This window comes from Pseudophryne corroboree, chromosome 10, assembly GCF_028390025.1.
Source record: "Pseudophryne corroboree isolate aPseCor3 chromosome 10, aPseCor3.hap2, whole genome shotgun sequence".
Lineage (NCBI taxonomy): Eukaryota > Metazoa > Chordata > Amphibia > Anura > Myobatrachidae > Pseudophryne > Pseudophryne corroboree.
In genome coordinates this window covers 300,547,216-300,563,702 of record NC_086453.1, presented here as the reverse complement: position 1 = coordinate 300,563,702, position 16,487 = coordinate 300,547,216, and the positions used below count along the sequence as shown (strand labels likewise).

The window sequence follows — 16,487 nt, the reverse complement described above, 5'->3', positions numbered from 1 at the left end:
GGAAAGTGGACGTTTCTGAGACCCTGAGGGGGCCTGAGGCTGTGATAAAACCTCACCCATGGATCGTCTCCATGCTTGGTTCTGAGATTCAGAATTGTCTAGCCTCTTATGCAATAAAGCCACACTTGCATTTAAAACTTTCCACATATCTACCCAATCAGCAGTCGGCGGTGCCGACAGAGTCACTCCCACATTCTGTTCTGCTCCCTCACCAGCCTCCTCCTGGGAAAAGCATTCAATTTCAGACATGTCGACACACACTGGGCTATAAAGGACAGACCCACAGTAAAGTCCTTCAGAGAGACAGAAAGGGAGTTTGCCAGCTCACACCCAGCGCCCCACCGGTCTGAAGGAATTAACAAATGCCCCAGAACTGTAAGCGCTTTCTATATAACAGTAATCAACACCAAATTGCCATGCCCCCCCCCCCCACCTCGTTTTGTGCACCCTGTTACTTGTGGTAGCAGTGAAGGTCCAGGAGCAGCGTCACTGCAGCTGTGCTGTGGAGAAAATGGCACTGGTTAGAGCTGAGGAAGCCCCGCCCCCTATATGGGGCGCTTCGGTCCCGCGTTTTTTTATACTGGCGGGGGTCCCTATACATTGCCTAGGCAGTGTATATACATATAGCTAGGTTAAATATAAGGTTTTATTGCTGCCCAGGGCGCCCCCCCCTGCGCTCTGCACCCATGTAGTGCTGCTTGTGTAAGGAAGCAATGGCGCGCAGCGCGACCGCTGCGCGGTACCTCCGGAAGATCTGAAGTCTTCTTGCTTCTTTACTCACCCGGCTTCTCTCTTCAGGCTCTGTGAGGGGGACGGCGGCGCGGCTCCGGGAACTAACAGCTAGGCGCACCAAGTGATCAGACCCTCTGGAGCTAATGGTGTCCAGTAGCCTAAGAAGCTGAGCCTTTGAACTCACAGAAGTTGGTCTGCTTCTCTCCCCTCAGTCCCACGAAGCAGGGAGCCTGTTGCCAGCAGTGCTCCCTGAAAATAAGAAACCTAACAAAAGTCTTTAGAGAAACTAAGTAGAGCTCCCCTAGTGTGTGACCAGTCTCCTCTGGGCACAGAATCTAACTGAGGTCTGGAGGAGGGGCATAGAGGGAGGAGCCAGTTCACGCCCATTAAAGTCTTAAAGTGCCCATGTCTCCTGCGGACCCCGTCTATACCCCATGGTCCTTTTGGAGTCCCCAGCATCCTCTAGGACGAAGGAGAAACATAAGCTTTAAGAAGTAGCCGTCACTGGTTGCGTATCATGTGACCGTGAACACCTGTTCATCTACAGGCAATTAGCAGCCTGGTGAACTTCCTATACCTTATGTCTAAACAAATTGCAAGATATTTTTTGTGTTAAATGTACATCCTATAGAAAATGTCAGTTGCACTGTTCACTGGGGTCCGGATGGCTGTATGGGTCCCACACAGCGCTCCTTCAGTACTGTTTCCTTTACGTGGCAGTTAGTACAGAGAGATGCCTAGACTGCAAACCTCAGCCCTGTCTATTGTACAGCTGCCATCTGCAACTATTGCAATGATAAAAACTGCCAGTTACGGTAGGCAGGTTCTGCTCGCACCTCCACAGATGGCTAGTGGGAATTACCTTCTGTAGTCAACGTGTGGAATCTGCCTCTGAACTTAACTGATTACATTTTCTTTAATCCACTTTCATGAAAACTTCCGTGACACATGGTGGTGGTAAACCTTTTAATGTGGCATGCTAAAAGCTTTGCCTCCACTTATAAAAGGATAATGTTACTCACATAAAGCCTAACCATCCAAAACAGCAAAAGGTAAAAATAGGATGATGGATGACCTCCGCCGAGTTACCAGTGAAGTTCGTTATCTTAAAACGGCAAATGCCTTTAAGAACCAATGTAAAAGATGCAGTAACGTTTCTTTGTTGATATCAATCTGACATATTAATCACGAAGTGAAAAACTGTTATGTAATCCTCAAAAGCCGAATGTTTGGGGGTACTTCTAGAGTATTTCCATGCGTGGGAACAAGTATGAAAGAATTTTTAAGGAAATTCTGAAGCCTCGGCTCAAAGTCTATGAGTTGCTTCTACACAGCGGAGGCAGCGATTGTACTGTCCTGATCAATACGTAAGCAGCTCAGCGAGGTCACTGGTTCCCAGCGAATTGTTGGTCACCATTCCGGAATGTGCACGTAGACTACGGCAGCCACCACTGACTATAGGCAACAAGTACTTTAAGAAGTATGTGGATCATACTGTAGCCCAATACTGGAAAAACACAAAAACCTAAAAGAGGAATTACTGAAACAAACCAATGTGTTTATATCTTTATTTTTGTAAATACAAAAGCCATCCAAATCGACAATTTAATCCTCATCTTCCTCCTCCTCCTCATCTTGGTTGATCTGGAAGTATCGTAACTCATAGCTTTCCTTACTGTTAGCGACCACACGCAGCCAGTCACGGAGGTTATTTTTCTTCAGATATTTCTTAGTCAGGTATTTCAAGTACCTGCAAGAAAAAAATAAATACAAAATATTACTTCCAAGTGCCTCAGTTGCTTCAGTTGTTTATCTGTCCTTCTATCGGATGTGAAGAGCTCATGATTTGAGAAGGGAGGCATACAGATCTATTCTAGACACACAAGTGGCTATTAACCCTGCATCCAAATCTGTCAGAGGGACAACCACGATACAGCAGGGTGGAGTAAGAAATGCTGAAAAATACTACTTGCATATTAAGTGCACATGATGAACACTTGTATACACGTTAAGTTGTTAAAGGTCAATTAAAGCAGCCAATAGACAATCTGTGGTGCTGCCACAAGGCTGTATGGTCTGGAAACTAGAGGGTATATTTACTAGTGTGTGTTTATATTAGTAGAGATGTTGCCCATAGCAACCAGTGTAGCCATTACCTTTCACAAGGCACTAGATAAAAACAAGTAGAATTTGATAGGTTGCTATGGGCAACATCTCCACTTCTAAAATACACACCTAGGGGTGAAGATTTGTAGATTTGACAGACTTTCTTTCACCATAACCTGAATACAAAGGTCATACAATGACTAACATAGAAGCAGCCCCCCCCCCCCCCCCCAAAATGACCTAGTCAAGAACAGCAGACAACGCGACTATCTGTGGGCCGTGTTCTCCACACACCTTATTGTTCAAGCAGTTCGCCCGGCAAAATTCTCCTGCCGTCTGGCACAGACGCCTCCGAAAGTCATGCTACACTGACGTATCATATAGAAATGCCAACGCAACTTACTGGCAGGGTCAGCAGCGAGCAGCATCAGACTTGAGGGCAGTATAAAAGGAAGGGTGCAGTTGCGGTCAGGAATAGTGACAGAGTGGACTGCCTGGAGTTGCGTGTTTGTTCCTGGGAGCATTCAGTATAGCCAGCAAATATAGCAGTACTGCCATCTGTTTCTAGCCAGCAAATGGAGAGTATTTGAAAAAAAAAAAAAAAAAAAAAGGTATTTGTGTCCAATACACAGAAGTGTGCAGTATTTAGGATTGCTTTCCTACTCTTAAAAAAAAAAAAGGATAACCTGTTGAAGGAGTCGCATGAAGAAAAAGCACACTAATACCCCTTTAAAAATAAGATTTTAAACCTACCGGTAAATCTTTTTCTCGTAGTCCGTAGGGGATGCTGGGGACTCCGAAAGGACCATGGGGATAGACGGGCTCCGCACTTTAAGAAAGACTTTAGGTCTGGGTGTGCACTGGCTCCTCCCTCTATGCCCCTCCTCTAGACCTGAGTTAGAGAAACTGTGCCCAGAGGAGATGGACAGTACGAGAAAAGGATTTTTGTTAATCCAAGGGCAAGATTTATACCAGCCACACCAATCACACCGTATAACTTGTGTATCAATTAAACAGTTAACAGTATGAAAAAATAACGTAGCATCAGTCCAACCTGATGAAACTATAACATAACCCTTATGTAAGCAAAACTATATACAAGTCTCGCAGAAGTAGTCCGCACTTGGGACGGGCGCCCAGCATCCTTTACGGACTACGAGAAAAAGATTTACCGGTAGGTTTAAAATCTTATTTTCTCTTACGTCCTAGAGGATGCTGGGGACTCCGTAAGGACCATGGGGATTATACCAAAGCTCCCAAACGGGCGGGAGAGTGCGGATGACTCTGCCGCACCGAATGAGCAAACCGTAGGTCCTCCTCAGCCAGGGTATCAAACTTATAGAACTTTGCAAAGGTGTTTGAACCCGACCAAGTAGCAGCTCGGCACAGTTGTAGTGCCGAGACCCCTCGGGCAGCCGCCCAAGACGAGCCCATCTTCCTAGTGGAATGGGCCTTGACCGATTTTGGTAACGGCAATCCAGCCAAAGAATGCGCCTGCTGAATCGTATTACAGATCCAGTGAGCATTAGACTGCTTCGAAGCAGGGGCGCCAACCTTATTGGCTGCATATAGGACAAACAGTGCTTCCGTTTTCCTGACTCCAGCCGTTCTGGCCACATACATTTTCAAAGCCCTGACTACATCAAAGGACTCGGAATCCTCCAAATCTCGTGTAGCCACAGGCACCACAATAGGTTGGTTCATATGAAAAGGATGAGACCACTTTTGGAAGGAATTGAAGACGGGTCCGCAATTCTGCTCTATCCATATGTGATAAAGCCGCTAATTTCGACACTCGCCTAGCCGAAGCCAAGGCTAATAACATGACCACCTTCCAAGTGAGATATTTCAACTGCACTGTTTTAAGTGGCTCAAACCAGTGTGACTTAAGGAAACTTACCACGTTAAGGTCCCAAGGCCTTATTACAAGGAGGTACAAAAGGAGGCTGAATATGCAGAACTCCCTACACAAAAGTCTGTACTTCTGGGAGAGAAGCCAATTCTTTTTCAAAGAAAATGGATAAGGCCGAAATCTGAACCTTAACAGAGCCTAATTTTAGGCCCAAATTCACTCCAGTTTGTAGGAAGCGGCCCAGGTGGAATTCTTCTGTAGGAGCATTCCTGGCCTCACACCAAGAAACATATTTTCGCCATATACGGTGATAATGTTTAGATGTCACGTCCTTCCTAGCCTTTATCAGCGTGGGAATGACCTCATCCGGAATACCCTTTTCTGCTAGGATCCGGCGTTCAACCGCCATGCCGTCAAACGCAGCCGCGGTAAGTCTTGAAACAGACAGGGCCCCTGTTGCAACAGGTCCAGTCTTAGAGGAAGAGGCCACGGATCTTCTGTGAGCATTTCCTGCAGATCGGGATACCAGGTCCTTCGTGGCCAATCTGGAACATTGAGGATTGTTCTCACTCCTCTTTTTCTTACTATTCTCAACAGCTTGGGTATGAGAGGAAGAGGAGGAAATACATAGACCGACCGGAACACCCACGATGTCACTAGGGCGTCTACAGCTACTGCCTGAGGGTCTCTTGACCTGGCGCAATACCTTTGTAGCTTTTTGTTGAGACGGGACGCCATCATGTCTATCTAGGGTAGTCCCCACCGACTTGCAATCCGTGCGAAGACTTCCTGATGAAGTCCCCACTCTCCTGGATGCAGGTCGTGCCTGCTGAGCAAGTCTGCTTCCCAGTTGTCCACTCCCGGAATGAACACTGCTGACAGTGCGCTTACATGATTCTCCGCCCAGCGAAGAATTCTGGTGGCTTCCGCCATCGCCGCTCTGCTCCTTGTGCCGCCTTGGCGGTTTACATGAGCTACTGCGGTGACGTTGTCTGACTGGATCAGAACTGGTTGGTCGCGAAGTAAGGTCTCCGCTTGTCGTAGGGCGTTGTATATGGCCCTTAGTTCCAGGATGTTGATGTGAAGACAAGTCTCCTGACTTGACCAAAGACCTTGGAAATTTCTTCCCTGTGTGACTGCTCCCCAACCTCGGAGGCTCGCGTCCGTGGTCACCAGGACCCAGTCCTGAATGCCGAACCTGCGGCCCTCTAGAAGGTGAGCACTCTGCAGCCACCACAGGAGAGATACCCTGGCCCTGGGGGATAGGGTGATCAACTGACAAATCTGTAGATGTGACCCGGACCACTTGTCCAATAGGTCCCATTGGAAGGTCCTCGCATGGAACCTGCCGAAGGGAATGGCCTCGTATGATGCCACCATCTTTCCCAGGACTCGAGTGCAGTGATGCACTGACACCTGTTTTGGTTTCAATAGGTTCCTGACCAGAGTCATGAGTTCCTGAGCTTTTTCTATCGGAAGATCAACCCTTTTCTGGTCTGTATCCAGAATCATGCCCAAGAAGGTTAGACGAGTCGTAGGAACCAACTGCGACTTCGGGATATTGAGAATCCAGCCGTGTTGCTGTAACACCTTCAGAGAAAGTGATACGCTGTTCAGCAACTGCTCTCTTGATCTCGCTTTTATGAGATCGTCCAAGCACGGGATAATTGTGACACCTTGCCTTCGCAGGAGCACTATCATTTCCGCCATTACCTTAGTGAAAATTCTCGGGGCCGTGGATAGACCAAACGGCAACGTCTGAAATTGGTAATGACAATCCTGTACCGCAAATCTTAGGTACGCCTGATGAGGTGGATAAATGGGAACATGAAGGTATGCATCCTTTATGTCCAGGGATACCATAAAATCCCCCCCTTCCAGGCTGGCGATGACCGCTCTTAGCGATTCCATCTTGAACTTGAACCTTTTCAAGTATAGGTTCAAGGATTTTAAATGTAATATGGGTCTGACCGAACCGTCCCGTTTCGGGACTACAAACAGGGTCGAATAATATCCCCTTCCTTGTTGAAGCAGGGGAACCTTGACCACCACCTGTTGAAGATACAATTTGTGAATTGCATTTAAGACTATCTCCCTTACCTGGGGAGAAGATGGTAGGGCCGATTTCAAAAACCGGCGAGGCGGCACCTCTTCGAATTCCAGCTTGTAACCCTGAGAAACAATTTCTATTGCCCAGGGATCCACCTGCGAGTGAACCCAGATGTGGCTGAAAACTCGAAGACGTGCCCCCACTGGGGCGGACTCCTTTAGCGGAACCCCAGCGTCATGCGGTGGATTTTTGTAGAGGCCGGGGAGGACTTCTGTTCCTGGGAACTAGCTGTGTTGTGCAGCTTTTTTCCTCTGCCCTTACCTCTGGCAAGAAAGGACGCACCTCGTACTTTCTTGTTTCTGTGTGATCGAAAGGACTGCATTTGATAATGTGGTGCTTTCTTAGGCTGTGAGGGAATATAAAGCAAAAAATTTGATTTACCAGCTGTCCCTGTGGAGACCAGGTCCGAGAGACCTTCCCCAAACAATTCCTCACCCCTGTAAGGTAAAACCTCCATATGCCTTTGTGAGTCGGCATCACCCGTCCATTGCCGGGTCCATAGGACTCGTCTAGCAGAAATCGACATAGCGTTTATTCTAGAACCCAGTAAACTAATGTCTCTTTGAGCATCTCTCATATATAGGACAGCATCTTTTATATGCCCTAGGGTCAATACGATCCTTATCTAGGGTCTCAATTTCCGCTGATAAGGTATCCGTCCATGCTGCTACCGCGCTACAAACCCAGGCAGACGCAATTGCCGGTCTGAGTAAGGTACCAGAATGTGTGTAAATGGACTTCAGGGTAACCTCCTGCTTGCGGTCAGCAGGATCTCTGAGGGTAGCCGTATCCTGGGATGGCAGCGCTACCTTTTTGGATAAGCGTGTCAATGCTTTGTCCACCCTAGGGGAGGATTCCCACCGTATCCTGTCCGTTGGCGGGAAAGGATACGCCATAAGAATCCTTTTGGGAATCTGCAGTTTTTTGTCTGGAGATTCCCAAGCTTTTTCACATAACTCGTTCAACTCATGTGAGGGGGGAAAGGCTATCTCAGGTTTCTTTCCCTTATACATGTGTACCCTCGTGTCAGGGACAGGGGGTTCCTCTGTGATATGCAAAACATCTTTTATTGCAATAATCATATATCGAATACATTTAGCCACTTTTGGCTGTAGCTTTGCATCCTCGTAGTCGTCACTGGAGTCAGAATCCGTGTCGGTATCAACTATTTGATAGTGGGCGCTTTTGAGACCCCGAAGGTCCCTGCGACATAGGGACAGGCATGGGTTGAGTCCCTGGCTGTACCCTAGCTTCAGCTTTGTCTAATCTCTTGTGCAGTAAGTTTACATTAGCACTTAAAACATTCCACATATCCATCCAGTCAGGTGTCGGCGCTGCCGACGGCTAACACCTCATTTATTTTTATCTCTTCCTCCTCCTGAAAGCCTTCTACCTCAGACATGTCGACACGCGCGTACCGACACCACACACACACAGGGAATCCTCTTATCTGAGGACAGTTCCCCCACAAGGCCCTTTGGAGAGACAGAGAGAGAGTATGCCAGCACACACCCCAGCGCTATATGACCCAGGAAAAAAACACTATATAATTATATGTTTACCCAGTAGCGGTGTTTGTAATATGTCAATGCGCCAATTATGTGCCCCCCCACTACTTTAAAACCCTCTTTCACCGTGGTATCAAGCAGGGGAGAGTCCGGGGAGCTTCCTCTCAGCTGTGCTGTGAAGAAAATGGCGCTGGTGAGTGCTGAGGGAGAAGCCCCGCCCCCTCGACGGCGGGCTTCTGTCCCGCTCAAATATATTGAAAAACTGGCGGGGGCTCTTAAATATATACAGTGGTCAGCTATATATGTATCTTATTTTTGCCAGAAAAGAGAGGTTTATATGCTGCCCAGGGCGCCCCCCCTGCGCCCTGCACCCTTACAGTGACTGCCGTGTGTGAGGTGTATGGGAGCAATGGCGCACAGCTTCACCGCTGTGCGTTACCTCAGTGAAGATCATGAAGTCTTCTGCCGCCTCTGAAGTCTTCTTTTCTTCTCATACTCACCCGGCTTCTATCTTCCGGCTCTGTGAGGAGGACGGCGGCGCGGCTCCGGGACGAACTCCAGAGTGAGACCTGTGTTCTGACTCCCTCTGGAGCTAATGGTGTCCAGTAGCCTAATAAGCAGAGCCTTGAAACTCACAGAAGTAGGTCTGCTTCTCTCTCCTCAGTCCCTCGATGCAGGGAGTCTGTTGTCAGCAGGCTCCCTGAAAATAAAATATCTAACAAATATACTTTCTATCAGGAAGCTCAGGAGAGCTCCCTGAAGTGCACCCATCTCCTCTGGGCACAGTATCAAACTGAGGTTTAGAGGAGGGGCATAGAGGGAGGAGCCAGTGCACACCCAGACCTAAAGTCTTTCTTAAAGTGCCCATGTCTCCTGCGGAGCCCGTCTATCCCCATGGTCCTTTCGGAGTCCCCAGCATCCTCTAGGACCTTAGAGAAATCTAGGTTATTGCCACGATAACAGAGGTCGCAGCTCTGTGAAAAAGGGTCCCAGAACACAAGCCCGGGTACCAGGAAGGACCTGGGTGAAGCTCAGTGTAAACTGGTATCCCCGGTGCTACCTGGGTCCTGTTTACAGCATGGGGAGAGATAGATTTCCCAGCACTTGGAGAGGATGTAATCTCCAAGCGCCATCTGAAGACACGGCACCAACCCTGGAATGACCTGGGTTGGAGCCGCAGTGGGAATGGTGTCTGTCCCGGATTGGAACAGTGCTTTAAATCCCTTGTCAGAGCCGGGACTTTGGTGGAAAAGGGGTATAAATCTATGATGATTTCACTAGGACCAGATCCATCTCAGGAATTAGTTTTTACTTACACACACACACACCCCCCCCCCCATAGGTAAATGGAAACGAAAACTAACCAATATTCAGCTACTTCTGGCACAACTCATTTTTAGAACAGTGTTTTTAGCCATCGAGTACAATAGCAGAAGCCTATACCGTAGCCATCTTAGTAGGTAACCATACGTTTGCAATCACATCCTGTATCATAGACCCACTCATAATATCCTGTATCTACTACAGCATTTTCCTCCTTAATGCTTCCCTTACATCCCTTAAAATCCTATTTTGAAGTGGCTAGACTAATTTTCCTTGCAAAAACCTTTGCTGCTACTCGACTCAGTCACCCATTACATTGCTTACCTGTATTTTACAGAGTCCAATATAAAATACTTTCCCTAAAAATCCCAAAATTAGAACGATGTGTACCCCAGTCGACAGAATGACCAATATACACTGTACGGACAAAAGTATTCGGACGCCTGACCATTACCCCAACAGGGACTGTAATGACATTGTATTCAGATGCATACAGTATACTTTAATATGGAGTTGGTTCCCCATTTTGCAGCTATAACGGCTTCCACTCTTCTTGGAAGGCTTTTCATAAGATTTTGGAGTGTTGCTGTGGGAATTTGTGCCCATTCATTCTGTAAAGCATTTATGAGGTCAGATACTGATGTTGGACGAGTAGACCTGACTCGCAATCTCTGTTCCAGTTCATCCCAAAGATGCTCGATGGGGTTGAGGTCAGGGTTCTGTGTGGGCCAGTCAAGTTCTTCCACACTGAACTCAAACCATGTCTTTACAGTCCTTGCTTTGTGCACTGGGGCACAGTCATGCTGGAATAGAAAATAAGAATTTACTCACCGGTAATTCTATTTCTCATAGTCCGTAGTGGATGCTGGGACTCCGTAAGGACCATGGGGATTAGCGGCTCCGCAGGAGACTGGGCACAACTATAAAGAAAGCTTTTAGACTACTGGTGTGCACTGGCTCCTCCCACTAAGACCCTCCTCCAGACTTCAGTTAGGATACTGTGCCCGGAAGAGCTGACACAATAAGGGAGGATTTTGAATCCCGGGTAAGACTCATACCAGCCACACCAATCACACCGTATAACTCGTGATACAATACCCAGTTCACAGTATGACAACAACTGAGCCTCTCAACAGATGGCTCAACAATAACCCTTTAGTTAAGCAATAACTATATACAAGTATTGCAGACAATCCGCACTTGGGATGGGCGCCCAGCATCCACTACGGACTATGAGAAATAGAATTACCGGTGAGTAAATTCTTATTTTCTCTAACGTCCTAAGTGGATGCTGGGACTCCGTAAGGACCATGGGGATTATACCAAAGCTCCCAAACGGGCGGGAGAGTGCGGATGACTCTGCAGCACCGAATGGGCAAACTCTAGGTCCTCCTCAGCCAGGGTGTCAAACTTATAGAATTTAGCAAACGTGTTTGACCCCGACCAAGTAGCTGCTCGGCAAAGTTGAAGAGCCGAGACCCCTCGGGCAGCCGCCCAAGAAGAGCCCACCTTCCTCGTGGAATGGGCTTTTACTGATTTAGGATGCGGCAGTCCAGCCGCAGAATGTGCAAGCTGAATCGTACTACAAATCCAGCGAGCAATAGTCTGCTTTGAAGCAGGTGCACCCAACTTGTTGGGCGCATACAGGATAAAGAGCGAGTCAGTCTTTCTGACTCCAGCTGTCCTGGAAACATAGATTTTCAGGGCCCTGACTACGTCCAACAACTTGGAAGCCTCCAAGTCATTTGTAGCCGCAGGCACCACGATAGGTTGGTTCAGATGAAAAGCTGATACCACTTTGGGGAGAAACTGGGGACGAGTCCTCAATTCTGCCCTATCCATATGGAAAATCAGATAAGGGCTTTTACATGACAAAGCCGCCAATTCTGACACACGCCTGGCCGAAGCCAAGGCCAACAACATGACCACTTTCCACGTGAGATATTTCAAATCCACGGTTTTCAGTGGCTCAAACCAATGTGACTTTAGGAAATCCAACACCACGTTGAGATCCCAAGGTGCCACTGGAGGCACAAAAGGGGGCTGAATATGCAGCACTCCCTTAACAAAAGTCTGAACTTCAGGTAGTGAAGCCAGTTCTCTCTGGAAGAAAATCGATAGAGCCGAAATCTGGACCTTAATGGAACCCAATTTAAGGCCCATAGTCCCCCCTGACTGTAGGAAGTGCAGGAAACGGCCCAGCTGAAATTCCTCCGTTGGGGCCTTCCTGGCCTCACACCACGCAACATATTTTCGCCATATGCGGTGATAATGGTTTGAGGTTACTTCTTTCCTAGCTTTAATCAGCGTAGGAATGACTTCCTCCGGAATGCCCTTTTCCTTCAGGATCCGGTGTTCAACCGCCATGCCGTCAAACGCAGCCGCGGTAAGTCTTGGAACAGACAGGGCCCCTGCTGCAGCAGGTCCTGTCTGAGCGGTAGAGGCCATGGGTCCTCTGACATAATTTCTTGAAGTTCCGGGTACCAAGCTCTTCTTGGCCAATCCGGAACAATGAGTATAGTTCTTACTCCTCTTCTCCTTATTATTCTCAGTACCTTTGGTATGAGAGGAAGAGGAGGGAACACATAAACCGATCGGTACACCCACGGTGTCACTAGAGCGTCCACAGCTATCGCCTGCGGGTCTCTCGACCTGGCGCAATATTTTTCTAGCTTTTTGTTTAGGCGGGACGCCATCATGTCCACCTGTGGCCTTTACCAACGGTTTACAATCATTTGAAAGACTTTTTGATGAAGTCCCCACTCTCCCGGGTGGAGGTCGTGCCTGCTGAGGAAGTCTGCTTCCCAGTTGTCCACTCCCGGAATGAACACTGCTGACAGTGCTAACACGTGATTTTCCGCCCATTGGAGAATCCTTGTGGCTTCTGCCATTGCCGTCCTGCTTCTCGTGCCGCCCTGTCGATTTACATGGGCGACCGCCGTGATGTTGTCTGACTGGATCAGTACCGGCTGGTTTTGAAGCAGGGGTTTTGCCTGACTTAGGGCATTGTAAATGGCCCTCAGTTCCAGAATATTTATGTGCAGGGAAGTCTCCTGACTTGACCATAGTCCTTGGAAGTTTCTTCCCTGTGTGACTGCTCCCCAGCCTCGAAGGCTGGCATCCGTGGTCACCAGGACCCAGTCCTGTATGCCGAATCTGCGGCCCTCTTGAAGATGAGCACTCTGCAGCCACCACAGCAGAGACACCCTTGTCCTCGGAGACAGGGTTATCATACGATGCATCTGAAGAAGCGATCCGGACCACTTGTCCAACAGGTCCCACTGAAAGGTTCTTGCATGGAACCTGCCGAATGGAATTGCTTCGTAGGAAGCTACCATCTTTCCCAGGATCCGCGTGCAGTGATGCACCGACACCTGTTTTGGTTTTAGGAGGCCTCTGACTAGAGATGACAGCTCCTTGGCCTTCTCCTCCGGGAGAAACACTTTTTTCTGTTCTGTGTCCAGAACCATTCCCAGGAACAGTAGACGTGTCGTAGGGACCAGCTGTGACTTTGGAATATTTAGAATCCAGCCGTGCTGTTGTAGCACCTCCCGAGATAGTGCTACCCCGACCAACAACTGCTCCCTGGACCTCGCCTTTATCAGGAGATCGTCCAAGTACGGGATAATTAAAACTCCCTTCTTTCGAAGGAGTATCATCATTTCGGCCATTACCTTGGTAAAGACCCTCGGAGCCGTGGATAGACCGAACGGCAACGTCTGGAATTGGTAATGACAATCCTGTACCACAAATCTGAGGTACTCCTGGTGAGGATGGTAAATGGGGACATGCAGGTAAGCATCCTTGATGTCCAGTGATACCATGTAATCCCCCTCGTCCAGGCTTGCAATAACCGCCCTGAGCGATTCCATCTTGAACTTGAATTTTTTGATATATGTGTTCAAGGATTTCAAATTTAAAATGGGTCTCACCGAACCGTCCGGTTTCGGTACCACACACATTGTGGAATAGTAACCCCTTCCTTGTTGAAGTAGGGGCACCTTTACTATCACTTGTTGTGAATACAGCTTGTGAATTGCCTGTACCACTGCCTCCCTGCCTGAGGGAGTGGTTGGCAAGGCAGATTTGAGGAAAAGGCGGGGGGGGGGAGACGTCTCGAATTCCAGCTTGTACCCCTGAGATACTACTTGAAGGATCCAGGGATCCACCTGTGAGCGAGCCCACTGATTGCTGAAATATTTGAGACGGGCCCCCACCGTACCTGGCTCCGCCTGTGAAGCCCCAGCGTCATGCTGTGGACTTAGAGGAAGCGGGGGAGGACTTTTGCTCCTGGGAACTGGCTGTATGCTACAGCTTCTTTCCCCTACCTCTGCCTCTGGGCAGAAAGGATGCGCCTTTAACCCGCTTGCCCCTATTGGGCCGAAAGGACTGTACCTGATAATACGGTGCTTTCTTTGGTTGTGAGGGAACATGGGGTAAAAATGTAGACTTCCCAGCTGTTGCTGTGGAAACGAGGTCCGAGAGACCATCCCCGAACAACTCCTCACCCTTATAAGGCAGAACTTCCATGTGTCGTTTGGAATCTGCATCTCCTGTCCACTGCCGAGTCCATAACCCTCTCCTGGCAGAAATGGACATTGCACTAATTTTGGATGCCAGCCGGCAAATATCCCTCTGTGCATCCCTCATGTATAAAAGTGCGTCTTTTATATGCTCTACGTTTAGCAATATAGTGTCCCTGTCTAGGGTATCTATATTTTCTGACAGGGAATCTGACCACGCAGCAGCAGCACTGCACATCCAGGCTGAAGCAATAGCCGGTCTCAGTATAACACCTGTGTGTGTATATATAGATTTCAGGATAGCCTCCTGCTTTCTATCAGCAGATTCCTTCAGGGCGGCCGTATCCGGAGACGGTAGTGCCACCTTCTTTGACAAGCGTGTGAGCGCTTTATCCACCCTAGGGGATGTTTCCCAGCGTGACCTATCCTCTGGCGGGAAAGGGTACGCCATTAGTAACCTCTTAGAAATTACCAGCTTTTTATCAGGGGAAGCCCACGCTTCTTCACACACTTCATTTAACTCCTCAGATGGAGGAAAAGCTACTGGTAGTTTTTTCTCTCCAAACATAATACCCTTTTTTGTGGTCCCGGGGGTAACATCAGAAATGTGCAACACATTTTTCATTGCCTCAATCATGTAACGTGTGGCCCTACTGGAAGTTACATTAGTCTCATCGTCGTCGACACTGGAGTCAGTATCCGTGTCGACATCTGTGTCTGCCATCTGAGGTAGCGGGCGTTTTAGAGCCCCTGATGGCTTTTGAGACGCCAGGGCAGGCACAGGCTGAGAAGCCGGCTGTCCCACAATAGGTATGTCGTCAAACCTTTTATGCAAGGAGTCGACACTGTCGCGTAAGTCCTTCCACAGCACCATCCACTCAGGTGTCGACCCCGCAGGGGGTGACATCACGTTTACAGGCATTTGCTCCGCCTCCACATAAGCCTCCTCATCAAACATGTCGACACAGCCGTACCGACACACCGCAACACACAGGGAATGCTCTGACAGAGGACAGGACCCTACAAAGCCCTTTGGGGAGACAGAGAGAGAGTATGCCAGCACACACCAGAGCGCTATATAACACAGGGATCCCACTATAAATGAGTGTTTTCCCTTATAGCTGCTTTTTTATATATATCATATATATATTATCTATACTGCGCCTAAATTTAGTGCCCCCCCCTCTCTTTTTTATCCTCCTGTAGTGTTCAGACTGCAGGGGAGAGCCAGGGAGCTTCCTTCCAGCGGAACTGTGAGGGAAAAATGGCGCCAGTGTGCTGAGGGAGAAGCCCCGCCCCTTTTTCGGCTGACTTTCTCCCGCTTTTTCTGGAATACTGGCAGGGGTAATTTTACATCTATATAGCCTCTAGGACTATATATGATGTAGATTTGCCAGCCAAGGTGTCATATTGCCCTCAGGGCGCCCCCCCCCCCAGCGCCCTGCACCCATCAGTGACCGGAGTGTGAGGTGTACATGAGGAGCAATGGCGCACAGCTGCAGTGCTGTGCGCTACCTTGGTGAAGACCGAAGTCTTCTGCCGCCGATTTTCCGGACCTCTTCGTTGCTTCTGGCTCTGTAAGGTGGACGGCGGCGCGGCTCCGGGAACGAACACCAAGGTCGGGTCCTGCGGTCGATCCCTCTGGAGCTAATGGTGTCCAGTAGCCTAAGAAGCCCAAACTACCACCTGTTAGGTAGGTTCGCTTCTTCTCCCCTTAGTCCCTCGCTGCAGTGAGTCTGTTGCCAGCAGATCTCACTGTAAAATAAAAAACCTAAATATACTTTCTTTCTAGGTGCTCAGGAGAGCCCCTAGTGTGCATCCAGCTCAGCCGGGCACAAGAATCTAACTGAAGTCTGGAGGAGGGTCTTAGTGGGAGGAGCCAGTGCACACCAGTAGTCTAAAAGCTTTCTTTATAGTTGTGCCCAGTCTCCTGCGGAGCCGCTAATCCCCATGGTCCTTACGGAGTCCCAGCATCCACTTAGGACGTTAGAGAAAAGGGCCTGCAACAAACTGTTGACACAAAGTTGGAAGCATAGCATTGTCCAAAAGTTCTTGGTATGATGAGGCGTTAAGATTGCCCTTCACTGGCCCCATACCATTAGCCCTCCTCCAAACTTCCCAGTTTGCATAACATAAGAGTGATTAGTCAATCCACAGGACCTGTTTCCACTGCTCCGCAGTCCATTGTCTGTGTGTTTTACACCGCTCCATCTGACACTGGGCATTGGACATAGAAACCCATTCCATTAAGCACCCGCTGCATAGTATTTGTGCCTACATTATTGCCAGTGGAAGATCGGAACGCTTCAGCTATGGAATAAACAGAGCGTTGC

General features: G+C 48.6%; 1 protein-coding gene across 1 annotated transcript in view; it reads right to left on the bottom strand.

The window, feature by feature from the left end:
- Positions 1–2,286: 2,286 nt before the first annotated feature.
- The window catches only part of RPL22 (ribosomal protein L22), a 39,360-nt gene continuing 25,159 nt past the window's right edge, over positions 2,287–16,487 (bottom strand). Inside the window, exon 4 of the mRNA XM_063943429.1 lies at positions 2,287–2,482. Coding sequence (XP_063799499.1) covers positions 2,338–2,482 — 145 coding nt within the window. The 3' untranslated portion in view covers positions 2,287–2,337. The remainder of the gene's footprint in view (positions 2,483–16,487) is intronic.